This window comes from Microcaecilia unicolor, chromosome 3 (assembly GCF_901765095.1).
Source record: "Microcaecilia unicolor chromosome 3, aMicUni1.1, whole genome shotgun sequence".
NCBI lineage: Eukaryota > Metazoa > Chordata > Amphibia > Gymnophiona > Siphonopidae > Microcaecilia > Microcaecilia unicolor.
Genome location: NC_044033.1, coordinates 394,618,219 through 394,637,864, shown reverse-complemented (window position 1 = coordinate 394,637,864; position 19,646 = coordinate 394,618,219). Strand labels below are relative to the sequence as shown.

The following is a 19,646-nucleotide window of genomic DNA, read 5'->3' as shown; positions in this document are numbered from 1 at the left end:
ATGCATATGCATCGTGTTCAGAATGTGTCAGAGAGGCCGGGAAGATTTAATGTGCGCAACCCCCTAAGGATAGTGCTGACGTTCATCTAGCTCTCTGTGCAAAAAGGTTGTCTACCTCTATCCTAGGGTATATGTATTTCTCTGAGGACAAGCAGGCCATATTCTCATATGTGGGTGATATCATCCATGTCACCTGGTGCAGAGCATAAAAGAGCTGTACAGCTTAAAGAGCATGTGCAGCGTCCCCTTTGCACATACACGAGTGCTTTCCCTCCAGCCGTGAGTGCGAGACCAACAGTCTCTTTTCATCCACCGTGAGGAGCGAACGTGTTGAAACACTCTCCTCACAGCTTCTGGTGCATACTGCTTTTTGAGTGTATTTTTTCGTTCCTTTCCAGCATTTTGTTCTGTGGTTTGGTTTGCTTTTTCTCTTCTTGATTCTGTTTTTAATTGATTTTTTCCCCCTCTTTTAAGTTTCCTTTGTTTTACTGCGCTCGGTAGGCCCTCTAAGGCCTAAGCTCTGGTTGGGCTTTGCCCCTTTTCTGGCACCATAGAGTCATTTGATTTGGCCACTGCTGTTTTCCCGTCCATGTCATTGCAGGTTCTCAGCAGCTTTAAGCACTATAACCAGTGCAGTAGGAAGATCTCTGGTAAAGACACCCATTCTTGGGGCCTGAACATACCCCTTCTGCCTGTGTCATTTGCCTTTGTATGGAAACTACTATCAAACCAGAACCTTAACCCATACATATACGCAGACGACGTAACGATCTATATTCCATTTAAACAAGATCTAAAGGAAATTTCCAGTGACATCAACCAAAGCCTACATATCATGCACACATGGGCGGATGCATTCAAGCTGAAACTCAATGCAGAAAAAACCCAATGCCTAATACTCACCTCACAACACAATACGAACAAATTCACCACCATTGACACACCAAAACTGAATCTTCCAATTTGGGACACCCTAAAAATTCTTGGAGTTACCATCGATCGACACCTAACACTTGAGAGTCACACGAAAAACACAACCAAGAAGATCTTCCATTCAATGTGGAAATTAAAAAGAGTAAGACCTTTCTTCCCAAGAACTGTCTTCCGCAACCTGGTACAATCAATGGTACTCAGCCACCTAGATTACTGCAATGCATTCTACGCTGGCTGCAAAGAGCAAATAATCAAGAAACTTCAGACAGCTCAGAACACTGCAGCTAGACTCATATTCGGTAAAACAAAATACGAAAGCGCTAAACCCCTATGAAAAAAGATGCACTGGCTCCCACTCAAAGAACGTATTACGTTCAAAATAGGCACCCTAGTTCATAAAATTATTCACGGAGACGCACCAGCCTACACGTCAGACCTGATAGACCTACCACCCAGGAATGCTAAAAACTCATCCCGCACATTCCTTAATCTTCCCAAACTGTAAAGGTCTCAAATACAAACTAACGCATGTGTCAACCTTTTCCTACCTGAGCACACAATTCTGGAATGCGCTGCCAGGGTTTGTTTTAAACTACCCCATCTTGTCCCCGTTCAGCAAGTGGAGTTCATTGGAGCCCTGCTCAAAACACAGCAGGCAAGGGCTTTCCTCCCTTTGCTGAGGGCGGACACTCTTGTTGCTCTTGCTACTCGAGTTCATACCAGCCAGCAGGTCACTGCTCGGCAGATGTTATGTCACGCCTATGGCACATCTTCACATGAGAGCTGCCCAGTGGACCCTAGCTTCCCAGGGTTGTCAAACCTCAGGGTACCTAGCGGATGTCATCTGGGTGACACCAGAGTTGGCTCAGTCTCTGCTCTGGCGGACAATTAGAGCCATTCATTCTCACATACCCTTCCTCCTCCTCTTGGAGTTGTCTCCTTCTCAATTAGGTATTGTACTGTACTGTTGGTCCTACGCTCTCTCGGTGGGCAGGAAGGCACTCGCACATGCGCGGAAGGGACGCTGTGCATGCTCTGAAATCTGTGCAGCTCTTTTGTGCTCCATACCGGCCAACGTGGATGATGCCACCCACATGTTCTCAGAGAATATCTACTACAGGTAAAAGTATCTTCACTTTCCTTTAGAATCCTCCTTGTAGCCTTATTCTCACATTTTCCTGGAATGTAGAATGCACCTTGAAAAATTTTGAGAGAGTTACCATTGTGTTGTAAAATATGTTAATTTACTATAGCATAGTTTACCGCAGGAATTACTAACCTATGGTAACTCATTTCCAAAGGCTAGTGACTTCTGCTATAAATGAATAATGCAACTTGTGATCAAACTCACAAGCTGGGTTATTTTTCTCCCCGAAGCATTGGGCTTCTTGGTGTGGCCCAGTGCTTTGGGGAGTCCTTTTTCCTAAAGGGTCCAGAACAGTAAAGAGCTCCTCGCCCCTGCCCCCCGGACCTTCCTCAAGCAATCCGTGGTGGTCCAGTGGAATTAGGAGCGATCCCCAATTGCCCATACCTTTTGTGGTTTCATGTTCAGATTGGCAGCCCCAACCGCTAGTTGTAGTCTTGTTATCTATTGCAGCTTGAATTTCTAACCGTAGCACCACAGTCATTTTATTGTTGGCTCAAACTGTTCCTCCTGATCCTTGCTTTTTATTTGTTTTTGTTGTCCGTTTCTCACAATAGCCCGTAGAAAGCAGAAGTGGTCATTGGATCCAAGGAACAGTGCCTGGAGTAAGGATGAATCTAAGTTTGGCCATAAGATGCTTGAGAGGATGGGGTGGTCCAAGGGCAAGGTAAGGGTACACGCTTGTTTGTGGTGCAACACTGATGGATGAATTCAATTACTCTAATAAAGACTGGATACATCACAGGACATGGTATAAGAGAGGCTTGATAGATCCACAATCATTAACGGTGCAAGTAAAGTGCAGATCACGATGATATGGTTTCTTTGTCGCAAGTTGTGTTACTCATTTATAGCGGAAGTCACTAGCCTGCAGTACTGGATAATTACCATTTAGGTCAATTTTCCCCTGAACAATTCCCCTCTATAACATTTATTTATTTATTTATTTAAATGCAAATTTTATTAAAGGATTTTACCGACAAGAAGAATGCAAGCATAAACCAAGATGGCATCTGCTGAATGCTAACATACAGAACTTTACACATAGGAGATACTAAACAGTAAGCAAAATCCCCCTGCCTTACCACCCTCCCTCCCTCCCCTCACAATCTAGAAAGCATCATCAACTGGAAGAGGTCAAAAGAGAGAAACAAAACATTAACAAGAGTCCAAGTAATCTCGTAGAGGGGATTATGAGCGAGTAAACAGCTGTTCCTTAATGTTTTTCATCAGCAGTAAATATTACATTCCATATCATCAAGCTGATCAATCCATAGACTGGTGGGTTGTGTCCATCTACCAGCAGGTGGAGATAGAGAGCAAACTTTTGCCTCCCTATATGTGGTCATGTGCTGCCGGAAACTCCCCAGTATGTTCTCTATCTCAGCAGGTGGTGGTCACACACAGCAGCAGCTCTGGCTAGGCCTCCAAGCCTAATTTTTAGGTTTTGTTGAGTGCCTGGGGTTGAGGGCTCTTTTGAGCAAGTGCAAACCTGGTGGTGCCAGGTCCCTCCTTTTCTCCCCCCTCCCGCTGGCTCCGTTAAAAAAAAAAAAAAAAAAAAAAAAATTTTGAACGTCCTTAAAGGCGTTTATTTCGACGTTTATTTAAACGTTTATTGCAGCTACTCACTGGGACACCAGGTCGTTACAGCTCGGAGCGGACAGCAGGTAATTTTTACCTTTTTATAGCGGGCAGGGGGTTCCCCGATTTATCTCCACGTGGCATATGGCGTCGGAGGGCGAGGGCGTAAAGAGTCGCTCCCCGGATCGCTTGGGCGCTTCTAGAGGGGATGCGGGGGTCTTAAAGCCTGATTCGCCCTTGTTGGGTGACAGTTTCGTGGCCGATGAATGTCCCGGTCCTTCCTCCGGCGTGGCGATTTTTCCCGCCATAAACGCCCATCCCCCGCTCCTCGCCTCCGCCATCTTGGCCGGCCACGCGGCTCGGACGGCTTCTTCTTGGGCCGCCCTTGAGGTTGGAGACATTAATGCCATAAACGCCCTTAATTTGGGCGACGGCAGAAAAGCGGCTAAAGTTAAGCGCCGTTATTCCCGCGCGGCTCCTTCGCGGAGTGTCGCGCCGGACGCCATTTTGGATGCGCAGCATGTCTCTTCCCCGCTCTTGCGAGCGCCGGTTGAGGGTGCGTCTAGGGCTGTTGCCCAGGCTGCGGAAGTACACAGTCTGGGGGGTTTCTCCCCCGAGTTTGTTTTGCTGCTGCATCAGGCCTTCCTTATGCAAAACGCTGCCCCTGCTCCCTCGTCTGGTAAAGAGGTTGAGGTTCCCAGAGGTAAACGCCCTCGGGTTGATTCACAGGCCTTGGAGGACTTTGTCTCCTCCGATGTAGATGAGGGCAGCGTATCTGAGGTCTCCCAACGGTCCTTTGCGGATTCCTTGGAGGAGACGGATCCCCGCTCGGATGGAGCGGATGACCCCTCTGCAGCGCGGCTTTTTAGCTCAGAGGATTTGTCCAACCTGTTGTTACAGGCCATGGACACTTTGAAGATTTCCTCTCCGGAGGACGTCTCTCCCTCAGCCCCTGTTGGCTCCGCCATTATGCTGGGGACGAAGCGCCCGCCTAGAACCTTCCACGTGCATGATGCCATGCACACCTTAATTGCGGCTCAATGGGATGTCCCGGAAGCGAGCCTTAAAGTGGCTAGGGCTATGTCCCGCCTCTATCCTTTGACTGAAAGTGAACGTGAGGCCTATCTGGCCTACCGTGGATTCTTTAATCACTGCGGTGACTAAGAAAACGGCGTTGCCGGTGGAAGGTGGCACGGCCCTAAAGGACGCCCAAGACAGAAGATTGGAGGCGGCCTTAAGGTCGTCCTTTGAGGCAGCTGCTTTAAGTTTGCAGGCCTCAATTTGCGGCTCCTATGTGGCCAGGGCGTGCCTGACTATGGTGCAGCGGGCTTTCCCCTCGGATCTTTCCTTGAGGGCTGATTGGCCGGCCCTGGAATCGGGCTTAGCCTATTTGGCAGACTTGCTGTATGATGTCTTGAGGGCCTCAGCGAAAGGCATGGCTCAGACAATCTCTGCGCGGCGGTGGCTTTGGCTGAAACATTGGTCTGCTGACCACGCCTCTAAATCCCTCCTGGCTAGATTGCCTTTTAAAGGCAAGCTGCTCTTTGGGGTCGAGCTGGACAAAATCGTGACCGATCTCGGCACGTCTAAGGGCAAGAAGTTACCAGAGGTCAGGGCTCGGGCTAGTACTCGCCCTGGTACCTCCAGAGGACGGTTTCAGGAAACCCGTCGGTACTGCCCGGGCAGGTCGGGCTCCTCTGCCCCCTCTTCCTTCAAGAGGAACTTCTCCCCCAAGCAGCATTCTTTTCGCAGAGACCGCCGTCCCGGAGGTGCTCCCTCCGGTCCTCCCCCAGGGTCTCGTACCCAATGACGGGGCCTGGGTCCACGCCCCAGTGCAGATTGGAGGACGGCTGTCCTCGTTTATGGGCGAGTGGACCACAATAACTTCAGACGCTTGGGCGCTGGAAGTCATCAGAGACGGCTACAAGCTAGAGTTCTGCCGACCCTTAAAAGACGGGTTTGTACTATCTCCCTGCAAGTCTCCGGTCAAAGCTGTGTTAGTGCAGCAGACCTTGAACAATCTGATCCGCCTGGGGGCGGTCGTTCCGGTGCCAGAAAATCAGCTTGGCAAGGGATGTTACTCCTTTTTCTTTGTGATTCCAAAGAAAGGAGGTTCTGTACGGCCTATCCTCGACCTCAAAGGGGTCAATTGGGCCTTGAAAGTTCGGCACTTTCGCATGGAGACCCTCCGCTCTGTTATAGCGGCAGTGAAGGCAGGAGAGTTCCTGGCATCCTTGGACATCAAGGAAGCGTACTTGCATATTCCCATCTGGCCTCCTCATCAACGCTTTCTGCGTTTTGCAGTAATGGGCCGACACTTCCAGTTCAGAGCCCTCAAGTTATTGGCTACTGCTCCGCGGACCTTCTCCAAAGTAATGGTGGTCTTCGCGGCCTTCCTGAGGAAGGAAGGAGTTCAAGTCCATCCTTATCTGGACGACTGGTTGATCCAAGCCCCCTCTTACGCAGAGTGCGGCAAAGCTGTGAACCGGGTGGTTGCTCTTTTGAGCTCCCTGGGGTGGATCATCAACTGGGAGTAAAGCCAGCTGCGCCCGACTCAGTCCCTGGAGTATCTGGGAGTTCGATTCGACACCCAAGTGGGCAGAGTGTTCCTGCCAGACAATCGGATTGTCAAGTTTCAGGCTCAGGTGGACTAGTTCCTAGTAGCCTCTCCTATTCGGGCTTGGGACTACGTGCAGCTGTTGGGCTCTATGCCGGCCACGATGGAAGTAGTGCCCTGGGCAGGGCTCATATGAGACCACTACAACAATCTCTGCTGCTGCGCTGGACTCCGATGTCGGAGGATTATGCTGTGCGCCTTCCCTTGGACCCAGCAGTGCGCAAGGCGCTGAGCTGGTGGACGCAGACAGACAAGTTGTCTGCAGGAATGCCTCTGGTGACCCCGGAGTGGATTGTCGTCACGACAGACGCCTCTTTGATGGGCTGGGGAGCCCACTGCTTGGGAAGGACAGCGCAGGGGCTCTGGTCTCCTGCAGAGGCAAGTGGTCTATCAACCTCCTGGAACTCAGAGCCATTCGGTTGGTGTTGTTGGAGTTCATCCCGGTACTGGTGTTGAAGCCTGTACGGGTCCTGTCGGACAATGCCACGGCTGTGGCCTATGTCAACCGCCAGGGAGGTACCAAGAGCGCCCTTCTAGCCAAGGAGGCCATGAATCTATGCCAGTGGGCGGAAGCGAACCTGGAACAGCTGTCAGCGGCCCACATTGCCGGAGTCATGAATGTCAAGGCGGACTTTCTCAGTCGCCATACCTTGGAGCCCGGAGAGTGGCAGCTATCTGCTCAGGCGTTCTTGGGCATCACGAAGCGCTGGGGCCAGCCGAGCCTAGATCTGATGGCGTCATCGGCCGATTGCCAAGTGCCGCACTTTTTCAGCAGAGGACGGGACCCTCGATCCCTGGGAGTAGATGCTCTTCTCCAACGGTGGCCGACACAAGAGCTTCTCTATGTGTTCCCGCCCTGGCCCTTGTTGGGCAGGGTGCTAGACCGGGTGGCAAAGCATCCCGGCAGGGTAATCCTGGTGGGTCCGGATTGGCCCAGACGTCCCTGGTATGCGGACTTGATCAGGCTATCAGTCGGCGATCCTCTGCGGCTGCCAGTGGAGCAGGGCCTGTTACATCAGGGTCCCGTGGTGATGGAGGATCCCTCCCCCTTTGGTCTTACGGCCTGGCTATTGAGCGGCAGCGTCTGAGACAGAAGGACTTCTCAGACAAGGTCATCGCCACTATGCTGAGAGCGAGGAAGCGCTCTACTTCTACTGCTTACGCCAGGGTTTGGCGTATCTTTGCAGCGTGGTGTGAAGCAGGCTCACTTTCTCCCTTCACTGCTCCAATTTCTTCAGTGTTGGCGTTCCTGCAAGAAGGTCTGGACAAAGGCCTGTCGCTCAGTTCCCTGAAAGTTCAGGTAGCGGCTCTGGCTTGCTTCAGGGGCCGCCTGAAGGGTGCTTCCCTGGCTTCACGGCCAGATGTGGTGCGCTTTCTCAAGGGAGTTAATCACCTGCACCCTCCTCTGCACTCAGTGGTGCCTGCGTGGAATCTCAACCTGGTGCTAAGAGCATTGCAGAAGCCGCCTTTTGAACCCTTATCGAGGGCATCTCTGAAAGACCTGACGTTGAAAGCAGTCTTTTTGGTGGCTACCTCTTCAGCCAGAAGAGTTTCCGAGCTCCAGGCACTCTCATGTCAAGAGCTTTTTCTGCAGTTCACTGAGGCAGGAGTGACTATTCGCACAGTGCCTTCCTTCCTGCCCAAGATTGTTTTTCGCTTCCATGTGATTCAGCAGCTCTGTCTCCCTTCCTTTCGTAGGGAGGTCTACCCAGAGGAATACTCTGCTCTCAATTTCTGGATGTGAGACGAGTCATCATCAGATACTTGGAAGTGACCAATGATTTCCGGAAATCGGATCATCTGTTTGTCCTGTTTACAGGTACTCGTAAGGGTCTGCAGGATTCTAAGCCTACAGTGGCAAGATGGGCAAGGAAGCCATTGCAGCGGCTTGGGTGGCCGCGGGGAAGGCCCATACCTTTATCAGGCATTACCGCTTGACTGTGGCTGCTCGGGCGGAGGCCCGGTTTGGAGCTTCAGTGTTGCGGTCAGGGATTTCTATGTCCCGCCCTGGGTGAGTACTGCTTCGGTACATCCCACCAGTCTATGGATTGATCAGCTTGATGATATGGAAGGTAAAATTATGTATCATACCTGATAATTTTCTTTCCATTAATCATAGCTGATCAATCCATAGCCCCTCCCAGATATCTGTACTGTTTATATTCTGGTTGAATTTTAGGTTCAAGTTTAGCCTTCAGTTACTTCAGGAGGACTTCGTGTTCAAGTTCTTCTTTCACTTGGATTCTTCAAGAGTTGAGACGAGTTTGTGTTACAGTGAGCTGCTGCATTCCTCTCCCCTCCGTTTTACGGGGCTGGATTGAGACATAAATTCTGCCGGCACTCCCTCCCGCTTCGTGCGGCTGTAGGGCAGCTTTGTACCCCTCCCGCTTCGGCGGTGTTAGGGTCAGTCAGCTCCTCCCGCGGTTGCGGTTGCAGGATAAGCCAGATCCCCCCGCATCGGCGGGTGTGGTGTCCCTCCCCCGCTCCGCGGGGATGAGCTGGATGGATTCCCCTCCCCCACTTGTGTGGGGATGAGCTGGGTTAATTCCCCTCCCCCGTTTCGGCGGTGGTGAGCTGGGCAGAGTGTCCCTTCGTGGGTGTAATTCTCTAAGTGCTGAGTCCTGCGGATGGAGCTTTGATATCGACATACTGAGGAGTTTCCGGCAGCACATGACCACATATAGGGAGGCAAAAGTTTGCTCTCTATCTCCACCTGCTGGTAGATGGACACAACCCACCAGTCTATGGATTGATCAGCTATGATTAATGGAAAGAAAATTATCAGGTATGATACATAATTTTACCTTCTATTCCTCCGGTCCACTAAGGCAGGAGCTTGAGTAGCTTTCCACAACCGTGCAATCTCACATCTGGCAGCAGTAAACACATAGAAGGGAATCCGTTGCGAGTCATCCAGGAAAGGTGAAGGAGCATTTAAAAGGCATGATGCTGGGATAAAGGACCAATTAGATGTAGCAAGGATGTGTTGCATTTCCCCTTTCAATACTAACCAGAACGGGAATGTAATAGGGCAGTCCCACCACATATGCAGGTAAGTTCCATGCAGTCCACAACGTCTCCCAGCACAAAGTAGAGAAATTAGTACAAAGAGTATATTGGTGAAAAGGGATGAGATACCAATGCATCAGAACTTTTATAATTATGTTCTTTTATCTTGACTGAAATAGACATTTTATAATTAGTATGCAAAACCCCTTCCCATTCAGGCTGAGCCCAGCTTATGTTAAGATCCCATTTCCACGTTTCCATATAACGAAGCTTCACAAAACCCGATGGCCGCAAAATATTATACAAAACGCAGATAAGACCTGTAGAGGTTTGATGATGTTGCTAGAGCTGTTCTAGAGGATATCATTCCCTTAATATAGAAGGTTTGTAAAGAGCACTGGAGAGACCATGTCTAATCTGTAAATAATGGTAAAAGTCAGAATTTTCCAAGTCAGTCTTCAATTGCTCAAAAGATCTCAATGCCTGATTATCAGACAATTGAAAGACACTGTGAAGGCCCTTATGCATCCACCCCTTAAAACCAGCCTGCCATTGACCTGAGATTCCATCAAATATACAACTTAGAGGTGACAGCCAGGAGGTCCAGTGTGTACCCCAGCTTTTAGACAGCTGGTCATGCCATAGGAATAAAACATGTTTAAGGTATGGGTTAGTGGTAGCCCCTCTTCCTAGTTGGGAGGCTGAGAGCCAAGGTAAATGACATAATAAAGCACCCGGAGAATAAGATTTTTTTATTTGCACATTCAAGACTTGAAGAAGGCCACCAGTCCCAGAGGTGTCAAACTTTTGTGGGCAGCTATATAATAGGCATGTAAATCCGGAACTCCCAGACCCCCCTCCCTCCAACTCTTTTGCTTGCCAGTATAGACCTACAAATTCTCGGTCAACAATTGCCCCACAAAAAGCTAAAAAGGAGCCTCTTCCAACTTTTAATAGTCACTGAAGGAATCGGAATAGGCAGAGACTTGAAAGATGGATAAACATTTTGGCATGACAGTCATTTTCAAAATAGCCATGCGCCCCCACCAGGAGAATTCTCCAGAGGACCATTCCTTGAAATCTAACTGAAGTTTGTGCATCAGGGGTACATAATTTACTTCGAACAGTTGGCGAGGGTCCATTGTTAAGAAAATGCCCAAGTATTTTAATTTGCTATCTATACATTTAAAAGAGAAATTCTCCTTTATCCTTGCCCACTCTGACTCTTACAGGTTAGTATTCATAGCCTTTCTCTTATCTAAGTTTGCCTTAAAGCCAGGGATGTATGATGCTGAGTAATGGATAAAATATCATTAGCAAACACAGAGATTTTATGATGCACCCCTCCAACTGTGGTACCGGACAGATCTTCTAGGTCTCTCATTCTCTGAGCAAAAGGTTCATAACAAGGGCAAAAAGCTGGCAAGACATCGGGCTCCCCTGCCTGATACTCAGACCTAGTGGGAATTTAGGTGTGTACTCCCCATTAATCTTTAAACAAGCCTGAGGCTTATTGTACAATAGCTCTAACCAACCCAGATAAACCGAGCCCACACCAAACTTTCTCAAGACTTCAAACATAAAATCCCAATGTACCCGGTTGAAGGCCTACTCAGCATCCACTGCTAAGAGCAGCACCGGTTGGGCCTCCAACTGCACCACCCAGGAAAGGTGAAGTATCTGTTTGATATTGTCCGTGATTTGCCTACCGGGTATAAACCCGGCTTGGTTTGAGTGTACTATATGAGGCAGAATGAGAGTGAGACTGTCAACTAACAATTTAGATAAAATCTTCAGATCTATATTGGTCAGTGAAATAGGGTGGAACGAAACGCATAAGGTAGGGTCTCGCCCTAATTTACATGGAATTGTAATACCTGCAGTATTCATTTCTGCTGGCATAGTACCACACTCAGTGTCCTCATAGGGGCCGAGGATGTGCGAAAGGTCTTGTAAAAAGCATTAGAATAACCATCCATCCCAGGTGTCTTGTCCGCTGGTAAGTTCTTTATTCAGAGTGTAATTTCACTAAAGTTGCTGACCCACTCCTCCCATAATGAAGGTGAATGCACTTCGGAAAAATATTGAAAGATTTTGTTGAGTTCAGTAGTCCCGTCTTTGGCATATAGCTGTTGGTAAAAGTCTAAGATCCTCTTCTGGATTAAGCCTTTTTGGTATAAGAGCTCCCCTTTAGCACTATGTATTTTCGTAATATGGTTACATAATTCAACTTTTTTCAGTTTAAAAGCCAAAAGCCTCCCTGACTTATTCACCCATTCATAATGGTGCTGTTTAACAAGATTTAAATGATGGGCAATATCAGCTAGCCTGAGTTCCTGCAAAGTCACTCTGCACTTATCTGCCTCAGTTTTAAAGGAGTGAATCTTGGTGGTGCTATACTTCTCATCTAGAGTTTATTTGATGAAGGAGAGCTTGTTCGGTAGCTTGTCTTTCCCCCTTTAAACCTTGCCCCCCATTTTATGAGCACTCCTCCAAGCGCCGATTTCAATCCCTCCCAAAGGGTAATATCACCCACACCTCCTGAATCGTTAAATTGCATGTATTCCAAAATATTGTGCTCTATATCTTGCTGAACTTCTTTATTCTTTAATAAAGATTTATTCAGCTTCCAAAACTTCTTAGAGGGACATCTTGCCTGCAAGTTAAAATCCACCCAAATGGGGATGTGGTTGGACCACGTAATAAGCTCAACGGATACCTTAGGAGGTCAAAACTAGTCCCCAAAAAACATGTCCATGCGTGAACATGAATCACACCACTAAATAAAAGGAATAATCCCTGGTGTCCACGTGCAATTTCTGCCATAAATCAATCAACTTCAATAATTTAGCCAGGACTTTTCTGCACTTTTGGATGGGGAGGCCTAGATGGAGAGGCATCCACTAAGGGATTGCTGACCAAGGTGAAATCCCCACCCACCAGCAGCAAATTCCCCTGTGCATGAGTTTGCAAAAATTCCATAAGATGTCCTAAGAATGCTGCAGATGTTCAATAAAGAAACTGTAAACCTGTGTAGCTCTCCATTGATCAAAAGAAATCACCTCTGACTGTCCTTGGCACTGTTCAGGAACTGCCAGGGCAGATCTCAGTGGATCAGAAGCGCTACCTGTCTCTTTTTTTTGGCCAGCCTTATTAGAACAAAAGTAAGCAGAGGTATAAGAAGGATGTTTTCACATAGATTCAGCTCTAGATAAGGGGTGTGTTTCTTACACAAAAGCTATATTTAAATGCAGGTGAATGAACGAACCTATAGAATAAACTCTTCTTTTGTGGCAAATTTAACCCTTTCACATTAAGAGAGCCACCCGGAATGCACTACTTCCTTCATCATAAAGAGATAACAGGCTATATATACATATCCATTCAACATCTCCTTTCTCCCCAACCACACTGCAAACAGCAGTTGACAGACCCTATCCAGTATAATAAAAAAACAACCCCCCCCCCCCCCCCAAAACATATCAAGTATTCCCCCGCCCTCCCATATCCTGTATCCAAGGCGCGCTGTCCAAATCCAAGGCGTGCTGTCCAAAACGTTCTCTGGGGAAAGGACTGACTACCCAACCAATAGGCCCACCAACAGGATAAAGCCCAGACTTTCTATGTATGCTCTGTAAGAGCCACAAATCATACAAAGCGAAAGAATGTCTCCCACTCCAAATGACAACTAGAAGAGCATAACAAACAGGCATAAATGAACAAGTAAATGCATAACATAGAATCGTATAAAAGTCACTATTGTGCAATAGCAAACTGGCAAGAGTTCCAAGGACCCTGCTGAAAGATAACGTGGAGCGGCATAATCGAACTGGGCGCCCACGTTTTCATGAGGGCGTCCTCGCAGGACAGCCCTGCGAAGGGGCGGGGAAACCCGTATTATCGAAACAAGATGGGCGTCCATCTTTCGTTTCGATAATACCGTCGGGAACGCCCAAATCTCAACATTTAGGTAAACCTTAGAGATGGTCGTCCCCGGTTTTCGGCCATAATGGAAACCGAGGACGCCCATCTCAAAAACGACCAAATCCAGTCGGGGCAGCAAGAACACCTCCAGCGCTTTCCTGACAGGTCACTTCAAAGCTCAAAAGAGAGACCTGCATTGAGGAAGGAGTAAACAGGCAAGGCAGCCCTCACCTTTCTTCTTCTCTTAGGCATGTCTAGTAATAAACACTAGGAAATTACTCGGAGAAACTCGAGCAGCCAGCACCATGCTAAGATGTGGTGGCCATCTTGGATCCCCTCGCCAAGATTTCATTATTTTTAATATAAGGTGCTCTATCATATGGTTTTATAAAACCTATGAAATCCTTTTTTTTTTTTTAAAAACTTGGACTGACATATTTTTTTGTATGCTGTTTCTTGGATGGTGTCTTCACATAACCAGAATAATCTAATATAGAAATAATCTTTGGTAGGAAAAAAAAAACCCCACTTGAAAAATAGGAAAACCCAAGCCCTGAAAATGGGGAGGAGGAGGGAAAGAATGAATATCCATTCAAATACAAAAAAAAAGTTTGGGCAAATTCCTGAGGAAAGTGCATATACTGTTAAGATAGACCTCGGCAAAGCACACTACGTAACCCTGAGGTCGGTAGCATGGAATCTTGCTACTTTTGGAGATTTTGCCAGGTATTTCTGACCTGGTTGGGCCACTCCTGGAAGTGGGATACTGGGTTAAATGGACATTTAAGTCTGACCCTGTATGGCTGTTCTTATATCTTAGGGTTCTCAGCTCACTGCTCCAGTCATTATGTGGCTAGTCCACTCCAGTGGAGCACAATAGTTGACATTTTTTTGCATATTGAAAAAAAGTATGCAAATTTATGCAAACAGCAACATGTTTATTCTAGTCAATCCATGAGCTTCCTCAGGCAACATTGGTCTTGGATTGGGCCTCAAGGCAGGAGCATAGCTGTGGGAAATCCTGCCCTGTTGTGACTCTGCTTCTTCTCCCGGTAGAGTGCTTTCCACATTGAGGCAATGTTTTTTTTTTTCTATACACCTAGTTTCTTAAGCTTCTGTGTACAGCAGGATTTCTCAGCCCAATCTTTGGGACACACTAAGCCAACCTGGTTTTCAAGATATCCACAATAAATGTATGAGAGAAATTTGCATGCCCTGTCTCTAATATATGCAAATCTATTTCGAGTAAATTCATTGTGGTTATCCTGAAGACCTGACTTGCTGGGTGTGTCCAGAGAACTGGGTTGAGAGCACTCCTGACATATACAATATACATGTCCAAAAAAAAAAAAAAATCCTTGCAAGCAAACAAGGCTGCAAATGGTGGAGGAAGGGAGAGAGGGAGACGGGGTCAGTGTTGTAGAAGAAAATGGTACCTGCTGGATGGAGATGTTTTTCTTCATTCATTCATTCTTACTTTTATTTATTTTTTGTAGGGACTTGGGGCTAAAGAACAAGGATGCACAGAACACATTAAGGTCCGAGTTAAAAACAACACCCTTGGACTGGGAGCAGCTATCAATCATGAGGTAAGAAGACACTTGATCAGCTTTTGTGTGAAAGGTGACTGGTCTACTGGGATAGAATGTTTTCCTAAATTTTTTGGCCCGTATGTTGGGTACCTTTATCAGTAGAAAATAATGTGTGTTAAGATTTTGCTGTTTAGTTAGGTTTGTCCATATATTTGATGTACCCATTTTTTGGGAAAATTAAAAAACAAAAACGGTGGTTTATAAAACTATAAATTTGAGATTAATTGTATAAAATGGCACTAATATTTATGAGCCTCTTCTGCATGTAAATGATGAAAATAATGGCATATTTGCATATATGTCGGCACATAAAGGGCTGGATTCAGTAAATTGCACTCAAAATCAGTGCCGAAAATATCGGCGCTTAGCGCAGTTTCTTTAAAGGACGCGTGCTCTTTATAGAATCTCACTTAGCGCCAATTCTTTGCACCTAACTTTAGGTGCCAGATGTACGCCCACTAAAACTTGGAGTAAATGCTGCCACCCGAGTTAGGCAGGCTAAGGTGGTTGTTCTCTAATTCCATGTGCAACGTTTTGGAACGCCCCCGACACCTAAGAACCTGTCTATAAATATTCACATATCTTAATAGCATATATTTCACAGGTATCCTTCACATAGGAATTATGGTTTGTATCCCCAGACCTTGAACGCGCATACTTAATGCCATCTCTATGGCTAGTGTAAGTGCTCATGTGTATGTGCATATTTACTCCGTTAGACTGGTATTCTGCAAAGGAAAGTAGGTGCCTATGTATGGGCTAATCGGGTGCTCTCTGAGTGCCTGTATATAGGCACACAGTTACAGAATTATCCCAAAATGGTCCAGCAAGTTTGCACATCTAATGAGATGTAGTTGCTGCCAATGGGTCTACTCAACGATTGGGTTACTGCTATTTTTAAAATTTCAGTTATCCCATGCTTTCAAAGTACAGTAATGTCTCGATTATCTGATTGTAAATGGGACCAACCTATTGTCTGGGTAATTCAGAAAATGCTGCATAAACCCTTCAATGCTTAAACAAAGGCACAGAGTTCCCAATTTACAAAAACAAAAATTGTTCTAAAAAATAAAGATTTTTTAATAGAAATAAATTTGATGATATCACCAGGGGAGAGGAGTGTTCTGCCGGATGGTCAGATTAGCGACGGTCGAATAATGAGATGTATTGTAAGACTTACTTAGGCAGTATTGATGGCAACTCCCTCTACTTAGGCATTCGCTGCGGCTCGGAAAGCGAATAGAATGTTGGGTATTATTAGGAAGGGTATGGAATACAGGTGTGAGGATGTTATAATGCCGTTATATCGCTCCATGGTGTGACCGCACCTTGAGTATTGTGTTCAATTCTGGTCGCCGCATCTCAAGAAAGATATAGTGGAACTGGAAAAGGTGCAGCGAAGGGTGACTAAAATGATAGCGGGGATGGGACAACTTCCCTATGAAGAAAGACTAAGGAGGCTAGGGCTTTTCAGCTTGGAGAAGAGACGGCTGAGGGGAGACATGATAGAGGTATATAAAATAATGAGTGGAGTGGAACAGGTGGATGTGAAGCATCTGTTCACGCTTTCCAAAATACTAGGACTAGGGGGCATGCGATGAAACTACAGTGTAGTAAATTTAAAACAAATTGGAGAAAAGTTTTCTTCACCCAACGTATAATTAAACTCTGGAATTCGTTGCCGGAGAATGTGGTGAAGGCGGTTAGCTTAGCAGAGTTTAAAAAGGGGTTAGACAGTTTTGGCTAAAGGACAAGTCCATAAACCGCTACTAAATGGACTTGGGAAAAATCCACAATTCCAGGAATAACATGTATAGAATGTTTGTACGTTTGGGAAGCTTGCCAGGTGCCCTTGGCCTGGATTGTCCGCTGTCATGGATAGGATGCTGGGCTCGATGGACCCTTGGTCTTTTCCCAGTGTGGCATTACTTATGATCGACATTGCTATGAGAGTCCTTTATCACCTCAAGAAATTTGACCACGTCGCTTCCTATCTTAAATCTTTGCATTGGCTTACTGTTTCTGATCGTATCACTTATAAAATCATCTTGCTAACTTATAAAACTCTTGCGGTCCCTGAACCTCTTTATCTCCTTAGATATCTTACCCCTTATACTCAAACACGAGCACTAAGATCATTGCAACTCAATCTTTTCTCCATTCTGTCACATAGAGAACTTTTCCATGAACACAGTAGACACACCATGTTTGCGTTTCAAGGACTTAAGATGTGGAACTCCCTGCCATCCCGTTTCGGACAAATCACTCATTACCTCTCTTTAAAAAAGATCTTAAGGGAATGGGACTTGATATACTGCCAAGCGGTTTACATAGTATAAACAGGTGGTGTTTGTACCTGGGGCAATAGATGGTTAAGTGACTTGACCAGAGTCATAAGGAGCTGCAGTGGGAGTCGAACTCAGTTCCCCAGGATCAAAGTCCACTGCACTAACCATTAGACTATTCTTCCACCCCTTAAGACTTTCCTATTTCAAGATTCTTATACTTAATTTTGTCCCAGATAAGGTTACTTTACCTGGTTACAGTTTTCCCCCCTTACTGTTTTTTTTCCCTTCCTCTTTCTTTTCTATTTATATGTAGTTCTACTCTTGATTTCTTATGTGTCCTGTTAGCAATGTATGCTGATTTTTCTTTCCTTTGTTTTTAGATTGTACGCTGCCCAGATGACGTGCTCTGTTCGGTGGGATAGAAAGTCTTAAACTTGAACTCGTTAGGAGCTTAACTATGGGCTAATTGTGCTAAAGAGTTTTTCTCATTTTCCCCAAATTCTGTAAATGACGCCAAGTTAGGTGAGCAAAGTTAGCACGTAGTTATGGTTTAGGACCAGTTAATGCACAAAACATTAACTAATTGACACTAAATTGAAAGTTTATTTTTTTTTTATTTTTTGTTAAATTTGTACCCCACGCTTTTCCCACTCATGGCAGGCTCAATGCGGCTTACATATACAGGTACTTATTTGTACCTGGGGCAATGGAGGGTTAAGTGACTTGCCCAGAGTCACAAGGAGCTGCCTGTGCCTGAAGTGGGAATCGAACTCAGTTCCCCAGGACCAGCGTCCACCACCCTAACCACTGGGCCACTCCTCACACCAATAATTGGCATAACAAGCATTAATTGGCGCTAATTTGCCATTCTGTGAATAACAGGCTTACGTCCCTATTCTACAAACGGCATGACTTAACTTCACACGCAAATGCAAAGAGGGTGTCTGTACACCTCCTTGGGTGAATCTTTCATAAAGGCGGTTAATAAATCCCAGTAAATAAATAAATGTGGAGGGGAATGGCGCATTGGGGGCATTCCGATTTATTCTTGTGTGCATGTCATAGAATAGTTGCATTTGCACGCTCAACTGTCGCATTTTAGGTGCCACCATTTACACCAGCCATAGACAGGGCATGAATGGTTGTGTCTAAGTGTGGCGTGAGGCTTTGGACTTGCACTTGCATTTCTGTAACAGATTTTGGTGTTCACCTCTGCCTTTTGGCTAGCCTAGCTCCCAGTTTTTTGGTGCCTAACTTTGAGCGACCTATATAGAATTTATGGGGGGGGGGAAATGCTTAGTATAGAAGTTGTTAAAGAGGTAAATTGAGTAGAATTTGAAGAACAGAAATTGAGGAATCATTTCTGTTATATTAATAGTGCAAACTTCACACCAAGACAGAAGCATACAGTAGTTGCCCTTTCAAGTCAGATTAGGTAACTGAAAATCATTGATTCATGCTCTACTGTGTTTTTTTTTCCCATCCTTAGCAGTGATGTAGCCAGGACAGCCACTTTTGTATGGGCATGAAATTTATTTCCACCCCTGTCCACAAGTCCAACTGAAAATATAAATACCTTAGCTGGCGGCATGGCTGTGGAGTTGGTACACAACCATTGAACTGACTCTTTGTATAGAAATTAGATTAATTACAGAAACATAGCATATTTCTTTATGTGCAAAAGTTGTTAAATTGCAAGAGGATTGTGAAAAATTGCAAGAGGACCTTATGAAATTGGGCATCCAAATGGCAGATTGTTTAATGTGAGCAAGTGTAAAGTGATGCATGTAGGAAAGAGGAACCCAAACTATAGTTACGTGATGCAAGGTTCCACATTAGGGTCTCCGCCCAGGAAAAGGGTCTAGGTGTCATCGTAATGGTAAGTTGAAACCCTCTGCTCAGTGTGCAGCAGCAGCTAAAAAGCCAAATAGAATGTTAGGAATAATTAGGAAAGGAATTGGAAACAAAAATGAGAATGTTATAATGCCTTTGTATTGCTCCATGGTGTGAAAGCACCTCGAATACTGTGTGCAGTTCTGGTTAACGCATCTCAAAAAAGATATATTGGAATCAGGAAAGGTACAGAGATGGGTGACAAAAATGATAAAGGAGATGGGACAACTGAAAGATGCATTCCTGTCTATGCCTCAGACACAGGAGTTGCCTTCTGGAGATCTCCTTGGGGGGGGGGGGGAGGACCCTCGAGTAAATCTTTACTCCCCCAGGCAGAATTCCAGGCAAGAAAAACTCTGGCTATTAAATAAGTATTAGACATAAATATTTATTCAAATTGTCAAAGAAGCCAAACAGTAATTATTGAAATAGTAACAAACTCCCAATACAGTATAATATATAGCAAATAAAACAGAGTTTTCCCAGGGAGCTGTCCGTATGTCCACCTGCTAGTGTAGGCACACTGAGGCTCGCCATCCTTAGTTCTGTTTCCTCTTAAATCCTTTCTTCATTATCTTAATTATAATTACCCTTCCTAACTAATGAATATGCATCTTTCCAGAATATTCTGTTTCTGTTATGAATCATGTTCCATCAAATTCTAT

The 19,646-nt window shown here is 45.9% G+C and overlaps 1 protein-coding gene and 1 long non-coding RNA gene across 2 annotated transcripts in view; one reads left to right on the top strand and one right to left on the bottom strand.

Moving 5' to 3' along the window:
* The window catches only part of PINX1 (PIN2 (TERF1) interacting telomerase inhibitor 1), a 268,784-nt gene that overhangs the window by 2,264 nt on the left and 246,874 nt on the right, over positions 1-19,646 (top strand). The window contains exons 2-3 of the mRNA XM_030195563.1: positions 2,635-2,744; positions 14,705-14,797. Coding sequence (XP_030051423.1) covers positions 2,635-2,744; positions 14,705-14,797 — 203 coding nt within the window. The remainder of the gene's footprint in view (positions 1-2,634; positions 2,745-14,704; positions 14,798-19,646) is intronic.
* LOC115465158 lies at positions 1,483-19,334 on the bottom strand. The gene is made up of 4 exons (XR_003941338.1): positions 19,208-19,334; positions 10,353-10,357; positions 3,110-3,113; positions 1,483-1,495 (listed from the first exon to the last, which is right to left on the bottom strand). It is a non-coding gene; the product is annotated as an uncharacterized LOC115465158 (long non-coding RNA).